This window comes from Pogoniulus pusillus, chromosome 2, assembly GCF_015220805.1.
Source record: "Pogoniulus pusillus isolate bPogPus1 chromosome 2, bPogPus1.pri, whole genome shotgun sequence".
Lineage (NCBI taxonomy): Eukaryota > Metazoa > Chordata > Aves > Piciformes > Lybiidae > Pogoniulus > Pogoniulus pusillus.
In genome coordinates this window covers 48,930,391-48,945,575 of record NC_087265.1, presented here as the reverse complement: position 1 = coordinate 48,945,575, position 15,185 = coordinate 48,930,391, and the positions used below count along the sequence as shown (strand labels likewise).

The 15,185-nt window shown below is 46.0% G+C and overlaps 1 protein-coding gene across 2 annotated transcripts in view; it reads right to left on the bottom strand.

Annotated features, from left to right (window-relative positions):
* Positions 1-15,077, bottom strand: part of USP37 (ubiquitin specific peptidase 37) — a 42,722-nt gene extending 27,645 nt beyond the window's left edge. Inside the window, exons 1-11 of one of the 2 annotated variants that reach the window (XM_064165253.1) lie at positions 14,979-15,077; positions 13,991-14,198; positions 8,778-8,949; positions 8,114-8,214; positions 6,186-6,367; positions 5,751-5,825; positions 4,947-5,044; positions 2,878-2,962; positions 1,896-2,057; positions 1,298-1,429; positions 80-203 (exon numbers count right to left, since the gene is read on the bottom strand). In XM_064165253.1, the coding sequence (XP_064021323.1) occupies positions 80-203; positions 1,298-1,429; positions 1,896-2,057; positions 2,878-2,962; positions 4,947-5,044; positions 5,751-5,825; positions 6,186-6,367; positions 8,114-8,214; positions 8,778-8,949; positions 13,991-14,146 (1,287 nt within the window). In that variant the 5' untranslated portion in view covers positions 14,147-14,198; positions 14,979-15,077. Of the gene's footprint in view, positions 1-79; positions 204-1,297; positions 1,430-1,895; positions 2,058-2,877; positions 2,963-4,946; positions 5,045-5,750; positions 5,826-6,185; positions 6,368-8,113; positions 8,215-8,777; positions 8,950-13,990; positions 14,199-14,970 lie in introns of both variants that reach the window. The other variant, XM_064165246.1, reaches the window with a different exon arrangement.
* Between the last annotated feature and the right edge of the window lie 108 nt (positions 15,078-15,185).

Genomic DNA, 15,185 nt, shown 5'->3' with positions numbered 1-15,185 from the left:
ATCAAATTGATAGGAGTTCAATGCAGTCAAAACACTCAACAAATGACACATAATTATTTCTAGGCAATATGGTACTTACATTCTGCATGTACCCAGAAAACCTCTCTGCAGTGGCTGAAATGGCACTTTTCACCTTCTTGAGTAGCTCTTTTTTAACCTCAGGGCTGCAGACATCCTTTTTAGCAAGCAGATGGGCAAAACGTCTGCAGAAGGCAATGCAATGAAACACTGATTGCCTTTCCAGGACTTTAGAGAAAGAAAATAAAACTCAAGATACCTCACTTTGAGAGTTTCTAAAAGCTTTTCTGCTCTGCTAAGTGGCTTAGTGTTTCCCTATGAAACTATTTCATAGGTAATTAACCTTTTCCATTTCAAGCGTTTTGAAGTCTCATTTGAGGCCATCACTAGAACAGGATCAAAATGAACTAAAAACAAGCCTGGAATCTTTTAAGGAGGAGAGAAGAGCCTTACCAAGTTCTAAAACAGCCCTTGTATTTGCTGTTGTCTTTTACAACAAGAAGGTAAACCAGCCCAGCATCATGCCTTTTGAACACCTTTGTGCTGATAAGGGATATGAAATCACACAACACAGAATCGTTGAATTCTGCTTCCACTGTCAGACTGATTTCTATTTTATTTTCAATTTCCCATCAGTTTCAAGAATCATTCTTTTGACAGCAAAACATGACAACAGAGGAGGAAAAAACCCAAAGCTGTAACAAGAAGAGCCATGAGGGGTTTGCCTTGCTTCAAGTTACCTAGAGTGTTACTGGTTACTTGTTTAGAAAACCCTCAACTGTTGAAATTACTTTACCTGCCTTTTTTCTGTGTGATTTAGTTATCTTTTACAACTGCTTTACAGTTCCACAGGAAACACACTCCCCACAGATTCCCAAGCACAACAGTTTCACCTTACCCTACAGCAGGCTGCACACAGCCTCAGCCAGCCTGGCCTCAAACACTCCCAGGCAAGGGGCCTCAACCACCTCCCTGGGCAACCCATTCCAGCCTCTCACCACTCTCATGCTCAACAACTTCCTCCTCACCTTCAGGCTGACTCTCCCCACCTCCAGCTCTGCTCCATTCTCCCCACTCCTGGCACTCCCTGAGAGCCTATTAAGTCCTTCCCCAGCTTTTTTGTAGGCCCCCTTCAGATACTGAAAGGCCACCAGAAGGTCACCTGGAAGCCTCCTCTTCTCCAGACTGAACAGCCCCAACTCTTTCAGTCTGTCCTTATAGCAGAGGTGCTGCAGCCCTCTGATCAGAAAGGAAATCCTTCCCAGAAAGTGAATTTTACCTGATCAGTGCATTGAGTGGGATTTTTTTCCACGGGATACCCTGCTTGAGCAAATCATTAGCAAAAGACTGAATTGAAAACAAGGACTGTAGAATGGCATTCATATAGCAGGTGTTTCCCAGGTTTGAAAATCTGGAAAAGAGAAGATTTAACAGGGTGTGTCAATGTGTAAACATGCCAGCGTTGAGCATGGCACTGCTAACATGCAGGACATTCACCCCACCTGCTCCCCAGAGTTTTGCCACTGGAGCTGTGCTCCTGCCCTTCAGACTAAGTAAAAACTCCCGAGAGGGGGCATTAATCAGGAAAGCATCCATGAGTTTCTACAATCAGAATTTAAACAAAGTGTGTATATAAGCAAGGCAGAGGAATCATGCAAGTGCCCAGAAGGAGCACAAATTCCCTGCAATTATCACACCTCTGAAATTGGCAGGAAGTGATTTTAAGGATACATATTTTCCAAATGAGGAAAAAAGTACTCCCTGTCCCAGTGCTGATCAGTTTCAGGATTAACCTTTACTCATTGACCAATTATAACACCAAGGAGCATGTTCTGATGACCAAAATGTGTCTGCTAGATAAAGAAAATGATATTTACCCTTGTAACTGCTGTTGAGGATGAGTGGAAAGGGGCACTCGAGGTTTGTTCCACCCTGTGTAATCCTGATTAGATCTCATTTTTTTAACAGAAAGAGGGGCAGGTTGGGAAAGAAATCCCAGGCTTCTTTTGGCTGAAGGGGTCTGGCTGGATACACTGGACCTAAAAACATAGAAGAGTAAGAAGCACAAAATTTCAAGGCCCTTCCTTTAAATATTTATAGTCTATGACACTGTGTAAGACAAGGACTGGCAAGGCCATACAAGATAACTGGCACATATTCTAATGCAAAAGAGGTGTCAGAGAGAAAACTTTCCAGAGCACAGGTATGCAGGCAGTGTAACCAAGGCTGTTGTCTAAGACATTTAACAGCTCCTAGCACTGTATGATGAGAGGAAGAATAACTGTGTAGCATGAGACTGCCACGCCTAAGATATGCTTAAAACTCCCACTTGGGCCAGAGTCTTCCTTTTCAAATTCTTCTTGTAACCTTATCACTCTGGACCTCTGCCCCTCACTTGTAAAGCATGGACAATGCTCCTTTGCTGGTATCTCATCTATCTAGCACAGAGACCAACATTACAATCGCATAGCGTCTAACACAGAATCGCAGCCTCAGCAGAATTCAGGACTAAAATCCTGCTCCCAATTTCAGTAGGACTAAAATCCTGCTCCTAAAATACAGTGTCTCATACTAAAATGGAGTTTCATGCTACAGTTAGACATCATCTGGATCATTCAATTCCTAATGACTGTAAGATACTTGAGTGTTGGGAGCAGTAACTGGAGTTTGTAACTAGAGCAATTGTAGCCACACTCAATACCTAGATTGTGCTCCTGAAGGAAAAGAAAGTAGCAGCAGACATACAGAAATTTCAGGCAGATAAGCTATACACCACATTATAAACACAGAGGAAAGTGAAGATTCTAACTCCTGGGAAAGAACTGTCATTTACAGTTCATGGTAGTGAATCAGCTGTACCTGTCCAGGGTGGAATTGCCAGTGGAGTACTCTTTTGATGAGGATCGACTAGCATAAAAGGATGATGACTGCAGTGGTAAAATACCTTGAAAAACAGAAAGGCAGGTCATTTTGTTCCAGCTAACTCAGCTATTTATACAATAACTCATTACAAAACTTTTGAAAAGTCCTCAAATACTCTTTTCCAGAGTTGCTTGGGAAAGTCCTAACACACATACTCAGAACCACTAATGGGAACATTAATCATATGTAAGTAAAGACAGGCTGGAGCTTTAATGAATGTAACACCACTGTCTCCATCCAATTCAAACTGCAATGTGGAAACATTACAAAGTCACTGAATGGTCTTAAATATTTGAAAGATAATAAATAACCACCTCTTGTTTGAATGTACAACATGCACATAGCACAACTCACCAATGATTTCCAGGGCAGTGCTCTCAAATTCAAAGTAAAGAATCACAGCATCATGAAAACAGTCAGGGCTGGAAGGGATCACAAGGATCAGCCAGTTCCAACCTCCCTGGCCAGGGACACCCTACCCTAGAGGGGTAGGGCCTCATCCAGCCTGGCCTTAAGCACCTCCAGGCATGGGGCCTCAACCACCTCCCTGGGCAACCCATTCCAGCCTCTCACCACTCTCCTGCTCAACAACTTCCTCCTCACCTCCAGGATGACTCTCCTCACCTCCAGCTTTGCTCCATTCTCCCCGCTCCTGGCACTCCCTGACCACCTCAAAAGTCCCTCCCCAGCCTTTTTGTAGGCCTCTTTCAGATCCTGGAAGGCCATAAGGTGATCTGGGAGCCTCCTCTTCTCCAGACTGAACTGCCCCAACTCTTTCCATCTGTCCTCACAGGAATGCTGCTCCAGCCCTCTGATCATCCTCGTGGCCCTTCTCTGGACATGCTCCAGCATCTCCACATCCCCCTTATAAAAGGGACTCCAGAACTGGATGCAGTAAGAAGCAGAAGTGAAAACAGCTTCTCTTACCACATCAAATTCCACAGTAAACTACTATAAGCTTGGGGCAAAATATGATTGTTTAGGTCTGATAACACTGAATCAGATCCTCAGACTCTAATGCCTCAGATGGTGTCACACTAACAAAAAAGTTCTCATGAGTGAAAAAACCACCACCTATTATGCTGTGTAATTCAGTTTGGATAATTGGATAATGAATCAACATTTCCTTCTATCCTGGCTGGAAGTGGTTTGAGCCATGCAACTTTGAAAAATAGACATATGTAGAAGGTTGCAATACTCTTACCTGACCTTACAGGTAATATGCTCAGAGTCTAATTTTGATTCTGAAGAGCAAATAAGATTTTCATTCAGAGATAAACATTCACCTTACTGGCTCCTCCAGCAACCTGTATGTACCATTAGAGCTACACTAAAAAGAAGGCATCCAGTAATACTCCCCTTAAAAACAAGGCCTTGAATACATTTCCCTGTATGGGGAAAAGAGGCTTGGTATTCATTAGGCAAATGAACAGTGGTGCTGCTTCCTACCTTATGCACACACTGTCAACATTATTACTTTGTGTAGAAAACCTTGTCACACACCAGCAGCCAACAGAACTTGGGTACAAATAGAACAAAAGTCATGGCTCTAAAGAGTTCCCCTTCTAAGTTCTGGGGAAGAGATAGGGAGGTAAGAGCAAACAGAACCCATTTTCAGAACAATAATCAGTCAGGTGGGCATTAACAGCAATGGAGGGCTTCAAAAATAACAAGAAAGTAAGCAAAAAGGAAATCCTTAAGTGTTTGCAGGAATCCCCTCCCAAGGGGAAGGGCAGCTTGGAGCAACATTTGAAGCTGCCTGTTGAATTTCCCAACAAGCCAGCACATGGGCTGGCATCAGCCCCCAAGTATAAAGGTCAGAGTCAACTAGAACATGGCAGACTTGGAAGAGAAGTTTGCATCTCATATGTGGCTCTGTAGGAAGCAAGAGAGTTAGTGGCACAGGGAAAGTAGATTAAGAGAAGCACCTCTGCAGCAGCTTTCTGAACTTACACCAAAAGGGTAAAAAGTCAGGTATCACTTGGCTTGACTGTTATTTTCTTTACCTGATGTCCGATTTTCTTCTGCCTGCTTCAGATTCAACTGTTTCTCTCTGCTACTGTTCAAGTACTTCCATGCTGGATCACTCAAGGCTTTATTATTCCTACAGACAGACAAGAGTTGATGTCAGTGCAGTATAGCAGATACAGCATATCCTGCTTGGGATTCACAACTTGTTTCAAATATTTTTTTCTTATCACCTTTAATACTTGACTATGAGTCATAGAATCAAGCAGGTTGGAAGAGACCTCCAAGATCATCCAGTCCAACCTATCCCCCAGCCCTATCCAGTGCCTAGACCATGGCACGAAGTGCCTCAGCCAGGCTCTTCTTGAACACCTCCTGGGATGGTGACTCCACCACCTCCCTGGGCAGCCCATTCCAATGGAACAGTTGAAACCTGCAGTGAAGTTCAACCAATGCATTTAAACAAGCCTTCTTACCTGCAATTAAATGTGATTTCAAACACAACTAAATGTGATTTAAAAGAGGGGAGGGGGTTATTCTTCAAATAGCAATTCCCCTTTCAAAGCAAGTTCAATACTGCTATACACATATAGCACTTAGGACAATGCTGACTGATGTCAGAAAGATGATGCGAAATTTGCATGTGCCTGTTCCTGCAAAGCAGCTGCTAAAGCAGGTCGTATTTCCCTTGTTAAACCTGGATGCAAACCCCATTTCAGGGGGTACAGTACATTCAGAAGCTGTCTAATGGCTCAGCTGCACCACGTTGCTGAGATGGGAAACATCCAATTTCCCTTCACAGATGAGCAAAGAGTTTAAAACCAGAAACAACAGTTACTTACGTTGAAGAATCGTTCTCTTTGGGATAATCGTCACTCATTTCTGAACCAGGTGCTTGTGTTCTTTTCCTCTTTTCACTGGTGACAGAAAGTTTTTGAAGTGGTCATTCCTTCAGAAAGGCTGATAAATTATCCTCTTACAACTGACCAGAACCCCTCAATGCTTTCAGTGCATTTTGCACCTAGCTTCTGCAAATCTCCACTTTTATAACATAGCACACAGAAAAGACTTTGGTCTGTCCAACTCTTACTAAACTGTTCATAAAGCTCTAGTGCCAGTCCCAGCCACAGGCTAGAAAAGCACATATTAACATCCTATTAAAAGTGACAGCAAAACCAGAGGAGGAAACATATTCCCTTCTTACTTATAGGTTACACCTGAAGCTCTATAAAGAGCTAAATGTTCACAATATCATAAGCAGCAAATAATGCTCCTACCGATTCTCCAACAAGCCTGTTCTGTGAGGGACTGATGAGGCAGGAGATGCTGAAACATTCACCCTGTTGCTGGGTGTTCCAGTTCCAGCAGAATTCTTCACAGATGCTCTTGCTGGGGTAGTCAGGACCTTGCGAAATACATTTTCCTCCTTACTTTCCATGGTCACTCTTTTGGTAGGAGTCTGCAAAGCCCAGGTGGAGGGGGGACAAGAAGACAACAGAAACAGTGACAATGGTGACCATCTTTAGCCTAATCCAGCATCTACACCACCTGCTTTTCCTGCTACAGTATAGCACCCAAAAGCAGAAATAAAAGTTACTCATAACAGATTAAGGGAGTTTAACACCAAATAGATGGTGGTAAAATTTTGCTGTATAGATGTGAGTCATAAGCATGCAACTACAGCAGTAACCTATTTCCCTTCCCATCTTCCAATGCTGCCAGCTGAATTCCATAGAATAGAACCAACCAGGTTGGAAGGGACCTCCAAGCTCATCCAGCCCAACCTAGTAACCAGACCATGGCACTAAGTGCCCCAGACAGGCTTGGCTTCAACACCTCCAGGCACAGCCACTCCACCACCTCCCTGGGCAGCCCATTCCAATGCCAATCACTCTCTCTGACAGGAACTTCCTCTTAACATCCAGACCAGATGGCAGCTTCAGACTGTGCCCCCTTCTTCTGTTGCTGCTTGCCTGGCAGAAGAGCCCAACACCACCTGGCTACAGCCTCCCTGCAGGGAGCTATGGACAGCAATGAGCTCTGCCCTGAGCCTCCTCTGCTGCAGGCTGCACACCCCCAGCTCCCTCAGCCTCTCCTCACAGGGCTGTGCTCCAGGCCCCTCCCCAGCCTTGCTGCCCTTCTCTCAACACCTTCCAGCACCTCAACATCTCTCTTGAATTCAGGAGCCCAGTTTTCAGTTTTTAAAATCTCCTTTACATGCTCTAACATAAAAAAAGCCCAAGGCACCATTCCTAACTATACCCAAATCAGTCCTGGGTGGTATTAAAAGAAACCTTGTGCAGCATTAAACCCTACAAAACCAGAATGGTACCCTGACAGCCTTGGCCAGGCAATTGCCATACAGAGTGCAATGGAAGGAGCTAGCAGTTGGGCGACTAAGGAACTTCAGTCAATTTTGACTTTGAAAATTAAACATATCTAATCTTAACCACTGCACACAAAAAGCCTCAAGAGTTTTTACTGTGAGACTGCCTTTAAGCAACATGTAAAATTCGGTTTGGAACAATGTCAAAAATATTCTCCTTCAGGGCAACAGTACAAAGTATATTCACAGATATAAAGTATATTAAACCTGGCAGATGCACCATGAAATTTGTGCAGTGCAGGGAGAGAAAAGGAAGAACAAAAATATTTCCAAGGTTAACCCCATTTTCAGGGAAGTCTGCAAAATTTACACAGGAAACCAAAACTGAGCAGAATGTCACAAATTAAGTTACTGTATCCTGAATACAAAACTGGGTCAGCAGCTTTTCAATACACACACTTGGCTGAATCTTGCTCAAGTCAGAGACTTATGCTGACTGCAACATGTTCAGCTGCTACCTAAGGTGCTCAGCATAAACAAAGAGATATCCAGAACAGTAAGAGAAGTGAGTCTTAATTGTGCACTTCCCCTCTATGCTGCTTCTCCGTCTGCCTGATAACTTAGTGTGAAGAACATATTCTGTCTTCCACAGCCAGATGCTGACCGTTCTCTTCATGCAGAATGTCTCCCTGTGAGCAAGACACACTACCTACCAACCACTCCCTGTGTGCCTACTCCAAACCCTCGCGATTCCAAATATTTTGGATGCAAACTAAGCATTTGTGCTACTATCAGCGCTACTACAACATGCAGTAGAAGGAGGAGAGGAGGAAATGAATGAAACTGAAGGAAAAGAAAAACTGGAACAATGAAACAAACCTGGTTCTCTATGTAAGAGAATTGCCTGTTAGCTTCCTTCTGTGTGGTTCTGCTGCCCAGGACGCCGCCAAAGCTGCCAGATCCCTGAGAGGGTTTCCCAGCTGACAGGAAAAGCACAGAACGTTTGATTTGGTTGTCATTTGTCTTACAAGTAAGAATGCCAGTCAGTTATTTTTCAGCTGGAGTAGATATTGGAGGCAACACACTAGATCTCTTGCCAACAAACAGTACAATATTCTGAGTGCACAGACAAACCATATTTACAGACATCCCCTAGCCTGGTCATTTACACAGTCGGCAGTAAAGGTCCCACCCTTTAAAAGAAAGGCAAAACAAAAAGGAAAGAGAGCATGCATGCATGATAGACAGGAGTCTTTCAAATACTTTCAAATACAAAGAGTAACCTACTTACAACAGAAACAATTCCTACATACTTAAACTCTCACTGTCCAGCACAACAGAGGTACAGGATGGGAAAGGTACATAACTAAAAGTGAGGTATGGGGAGAGAAATAAGTACTTAGACAACCACAAAGAAAGTCAGCAACACAAGGAGAACAAAATGGCTTAAAGATGAAAAAAGAAACAACCCACAAGCTACAACCATAGCACTGATGCCTCTCTCCAAACTGCTGTGACCATGATTTACAACAACTGCACTTACCAGTGTGAACCCTGTCTTGATGGACTGCATCCAAATACATCCGCATTTCATTGGCATCTTTGAGTGGCACCTTATCAATGGTCAGGAAGCTGGTGTCCTTCAGTGTTAGCATCAGGCAACACAGTTTTCTACCATTTGGTCGTAAGGTCACAGTTTTAATGTTATGGCTTAGCTGAAAAGAAGAAAGTGACTATAAATTTAAAATGGTGCAAAGCATTTCAGCCCCTTAAAACACGCAAAGAGAACACTCAGAAAGGGTAAGAGGCACTCACACCACAATAGTCCTTATTCCATTTCACGCTCACATCATTAACACCATTGGTGATCTCGGAAGCTGACTGAACCAAAAGGATGGTAAAATTATAGCTCAACAGTCCCTACGTTCCTGGACAAGCTCTTTTGAAGCTTGCTTTGCTATGGAGTGTGTTGTTTTTAAATTTCAAGGAATAAGAGCTTCATACAGTCCCATTCAGCTGTCTGAAACTTCCACATCAAGTCTCAAATGCAATTTAAGATGGGGAGGAAGTTCTTCAGCATGAGAGTGGTGAGAGCCTGGAATGGGCTGCCCAGGGAGGTGGTTGAGGCTCCATTCATGGAGGTGTTTAAGGCCAGGCTGCATGAAGCTATGGGCAGCCTGCTCAAGGGTAGGGTGTCCCTGCCCATGACAGGGGGTTTGGAATTAAATGATCCTTGCAGTCCCTTCCAACCCTGACTGATTCCCTGCCCATGACAGGGGGTTTGGAATTAAATGATCCTTGCAGTCCCTTCCAACCCTGACTGATTCTGTGATTAAGTGGTAAATACAAACTTCTACTCACTTTAAAATTTGCTCTCAGGAAAGACAGATTTGACATAGCTTAAAAAAAAATGGCTGCAGAGGGAAATAATTTAGTAAGAAACATGCTTAGCCTGTATGCAACATTACCACAATGAAGTGGTGTCAAAACTTTCAGGGTTACAGTCAAGAATGAGAACGACTTTAATCAGAACCTGTGCTCCCAGCCACTGCTACTTTATTATGGCATTAGTTCTGTTACTTCATGCTACATCTCTTGTAACAGTTGGCTGTTCAGTAAAGGCTCTACTACCCACACAGGCTAAGGCTAACTCCTAAAGCAGAGGAAGCAAAAGAATCCCTCACATCTGCACACTGTATGAAGATCTGACAACAGATACCTAACCATACTCTCACTTTCAATTCCCTTGTCCTTTTTACTCAGTTCTTCATTCTGCTGCTGCTTTGCTTGCCTTAGTTCAGACCCTAGCTACACAATCATCTCCACACCAGCCTACTGGTATACTCATTGCTTCATAAAAGATTAGAAGCCACAGTCATGGTCATTAGGCACTACACACATCAGAGTAAACACTGCCAATCAGAGCAGAGTCTTCTCTTAATGTGGCATGATATCCCTACTGCCACACTACCCATCCAAAGTAGCAAGTGCTCTAACACCTGACTTGCCTCCTTCAAATTCTTTACAAGTTTAGAGAGAAATTATTTGTGATTGTTATTTAGATTTGTTCAGGTATGTAACACTGAGATGATGAGAGGTGCTCCATATCCATCACAGAGTCTTCTCTTTTCCCCATGCAGATCTCCAGCTTTCGGGATGCCACTCTAGGCACATCAGCCATTTATATGAGAGACTGGAAAACCACCTCAATCAGAAACCAAGGGTTTCATCTGCTGTGAAAACTGCACTTCTGAAATACCTCCCTGTTTGCTTATTTTTGTGGGCCACTTGTGGGTTTAAAAGGAAAAAGAAAAGCTAAAACTGTCTTCAAAGATCAAAAAATTGAAAAGGGATCTCCAAATTTTTCATCCTCTTAAAACACTGAGCCTACTGGAAAGGGATCACAGTCACCTCACCATCTCAGTGCAAAACTACCTATTCCAACTCAAAATGCTTTCGTAAGAGGGCTCCACCCATATTCTCCATGCACCTGTTATGACCCAAGCAGCATCACAATGTTACAGGAGGTGGGAGTATCATAGAATGGTTTAGGTTGGAAGGGACTTCAAGGATCATCCAGTTCCAATCTTCTGTCATAGGCAGGAACATCTCCCACTAGAGCAGGTGGCTCAAGGCCTCATCCAGCCTGGCCTTGAGCACCTGCAGGGAGGGAGCAGCCACAACCTCCCTAGGCAACTTGTTCCAGTGTTTCACCACCCTCACTGTAAAGAGCTTCTTCCTAATATCTAGTATAAATCTCCCCTCTTCAAGCTTAAACCCATTATTCCTTGTCCTGTCATTATGAGACCTTGTCAATAGTCCCTCCCCAGCCTTCCTGTAGGTCCCCTTCAAATACTTGAAGGCCACTAAAAGGTCTCCTCAAAGCCTTCTCTTCTCCAGACTGAAGAGCCCCAACTCTTGTAGCTTGTCCTCATAGCAGAGCTGCTGCAGCCCTCTGAGCATCTTTGTGGCCCTCCTCTGGACTCACTCTAACAGTTCCATGTCCTTTTTGTGCTGGGGGCTTCAGAACTGCACACAGGACTCCAGCTGGGGTCTGAAGAGATCAGAGTAAAGGGGCAGAATCCCATCTCTTGCCCTGCTGGCCACACTGCTCTTGCTGCAGCCCAGCACAGGGTTGCTGTCTGGGCTGCACTCACACTGCAGGCTCATGTTGAGCTTTTCATCACCCCAGTAAATGACATATTTGCCTCAATAGGTATCTGGCATCTAGGACAACCTAGTTGAAGCTCTGAAACATCAGTAAAACATCACCTGAGATAGGAAATTTGATGACACAGCAGTCACTGTGAAAAGAAATAAAAGCCTGAATCCACCCAAGTGTTCTGTCACAGAAAAAAATAAAAATGGAAAACTCATCCACAGTTCTTCCAGAGCACCTTGTCAAAAAACAAACAGTGCTGCTTCTGAAGCAAAGATATCAGGAATTGGTTATGCCTGAAGTGTCAGCAAGCGTCACTGTGATAGACTGGGGCTGGCTCACACAAGCTGCACTTGAGCACAAGGGGCAGGCAGCTCTCCCAGACTGCTGCTTTCACCCACCAGCATTCTGCTGGGGTCTGACTTGCTTCAGAATGAACAGAATCAGACAGCAGATCTCCCTGAAAAACGACCATCACCCCAAAATAACAGGTCTTCTATGATGGGGCATTTTCTCCTCCTTTGGTATGGTCCAGGCAGCCTGGTGCCATATCACCACCTCCACCAGATCTTGCATACAGCCCCTTCCCCAAATTAAATCATGTGAAAACCCTCCACTGAGCTCATAGCCACCGAGATCTGACAAGTGCCAGAGACAGCAGATGCAAAAGGCTGGTAGCAAAACCTGTCCCTTTAGGCCACGGTTAGCTGCTCTATGGGCTAACACTCCCCGTGAAACCACCTTCAGTGTCACTGTCACACCATGTTAGCCCTTGTCCAGACAGAAAGGAATGCATGAGAACAAGAACTCAGGGAAGGTAGGAAGGGAAGAAGAGACTACTCTTTCTCCAAAGCAACACGCTCCAGTGCTGGTTCAAATCAAGCACACAGTCACAGCATGGAGCACGAGAAGGGAGATGATGCTTTTCAAGTCTGCAGGGATGGAGGTAGAAACCATAGATGATAATTTTCTCATGCCTGAATTTCAAGGCCTGCTAGATTGTTTGTGGAGACTTCTCAGCACACTAAGGCAGCCAGACATCATCCTTCAAAAATATAGTGAAGTTTTTCACCAAGTCCACACACAGAAGTAAATGGCTCAGAGAAAGACCTGCTGAACACTATAGATGAAAAACATCTGTGGCAGAAGGCAGCTTTTAAATCAGTTGAGAGTGTTACAAGCACACTTAATAAGACAGCATTGTTTCTTTTTCTCCCAGCTGCTCTTATACCCTCTACTTTTAAATCAGGTAGAATTTTCTTACAGAAATACACTCACAGAATCACAGAATTAAGCAGATTGAAAAAGACCTTTGAGATCATCGAGTCCAACCTCTCACCCAACACCTAATTAACTAAGCCATGGCACCAAATGCCTCATGCAGCCTCCTTATAAACACAACTCTGAGCTCTGCCCTATCTCAGTGAGAAAAGTACAGAGGCAAATGCTTTGCTCCTGCCCCAGCTGTTGACTCCTCCAAACACCACACTGGGGTTCACATCGCTGACTGAAGCAGCACCCAGAAGGTGTCCTCCTCTTCGGGAAGCACAACACTATCCCAGGGCAGTGTCAGCAAAAGGGTGTGCCTGACTTTGGCCAGGTTCACCCTTAGGCACAGGGACCCAAAAGGCAGCACTTACAGACCCAGAGTCCTGCTCTCCTCTGGGCAGAGTGAGGCCAGCTGAGCTCTGTGGGTCAACACAGCCACGGGGCTGGCTGCAGAAGAGATTTGTCACTCAGGGCTAGCTTTATTCCTGTGTGAAGCTGCACAGCTCTCTCCTCTACACCACCCCGGCTCCTGCACTTGCACACAAACCAGACAGCAAACACAAGCCCCAGACTCTGCCTGAGCACTCTCAGCGCAGCCAGAGGAGCAGCTCTACTAAGCATGGGGGGCTGCAGGCCACCAAAGGCACATCAGGGAGCTGCAGGCAGAGCCAGCACAGAGAAGCCTGTGCTCTTTCATATTCTTTGGAATTGAGGCTTTTGGTACAAAACATCAGGAAGGCTGAGCTGAAAAGGAGTATAGAAAGAAAGGGGAAAAAAATAGGCCAGTTTAGGCTGAACATTTCAAGAAGCTTTTTTTTTTTTTTCACAGTGATTTGTATCTGCCTCCCAGAGAGGCAACCAAACTGCCTGGGTGCATGTAAAACCTAGAGCTGTTAACAGCTGTGCAGCAGAGCCCTTTAAACATAAGCAAAAGGCTACAAATGTATTAAGATCTCAGCTGGGAAAAGTGCTAGTAGCAGGAGTTCAGGATCTTCTCTTCTAGAGCCTTCAGAGGCACCGGTAACACAAAGGTCACACATCCCAAAAACGTGAGCACGTGAGGCTATATGCTCTGCTAACTTCTCTCTGCCTTTTGGTTCTTCCCATTCCGTGGTATCTCGATGCCGACCTTGGCAGATCCTTTCACAACACACGTGAATAATTTACGGGAGAGCCTACACAAAAGGATTAGCGTTCAGGAAACGAGGAACAAGAAACAGTGACAGAGGGAAGTTTGTGTGACACTTAATAGCCTTGAAGAGGACAGCTGTTCACAAAGGCACACAACCCACGCACTGCTCAAACAAAAGCCTTAATAGTTGGTGTACCTGAAATGTCTTTGGAATTCCTCCAACTTTGTAGTGTACCACTAGACTCACTTTGTTGTCCTTCTCCACAATTTCAAAGCTTCCTTCTTTCCACTTTGTAATCCCGGTCTGCATGCTGTGCATCCGGACAGGTCCGTGCACCTTGAGCGGGGCCATGGCTGCCCACTGAAACACGCCGGCCAGGGCAAGCACACTCCACCTCAGAAACCTGTTAGAAGAAGGCATTCGTAACCAGGCAGGCCAAGAGGTCTCTACAGAAAGATTTAAGCGTGGCTTAAGGTTCCTGCGAAGGTTTGGTAGGGCTGTTTGCTGGCGTTTTCCAACAGAGCGAAGGGAAGCCAGACGCAAGTAAGGGAAACCCGAATGAATCTCGCAGTCTGGGCAGCAACGCAATTTCTCGCCCTGAAAAGAGAGCGGACCCGAGACAGGCACAGAAACACTGGAAATTCCAACAGGTTGAGGGAAATAAGTCGACAGGAGATAAAATCCGAAGTTTCTGAGGAAACCTAGGAGGGAAAACGACTTCGCTCCTGACGGGCCGTGAGCCGCGGACAGCCGGAGGGGCCCGCCCAAGGGTGCCCGGGCTAGCCAGCTGCACCGCGGTACTCCATTCGGAAAAGCCATCGATCCGGTGGGATGAAAAGCATCGCCTGTGGCGCGGCGGGCTCCGGCCTGCGCGGCCGGCTACGTGTTAAATAAAGACTACTAGAAATGAATGAAGCGACCCTTGCGCGCTGCCCGAGGCACCACCGTGTCCCCCGCACAGCAGCCTGCCTGCCCAGTCCGGCTCGGCGGCCGGCCCCGCTCCCCTCTCCTTACTGCTCCTGAGGAGGGCCCCACCGCCAGCCCGGGCCGGGAGCGCCTCCCTCGCCGCTGCTCCACGGCCGCCCCGGGCCGCGGTGCGGGGTGGTGCCACGCCGCGCGAGGGTAGGCGGCCGGACACGGCCGTGAGGAGCGGGTAGGAACGAGAGAAAACGAACCTCGGTACCTGCGTCCCGCCGCGCCCACGGAGCCGCTGGGCAGACTGCGAGCCGGGAAGGAGCGGGAGCGGAGCGGGAGGGGAAGGGAGAGGAGGGGGGCGGCGGCGGCGGCGGATGGCGGGAACCGGCCAGCAGCGCCAGACGCCGCGCGACGCACGCACGCCCGCGCGCCCGCTCACGTCAGCGCCGCGGCGCCCTTCCCGGCGCCCCGCGCG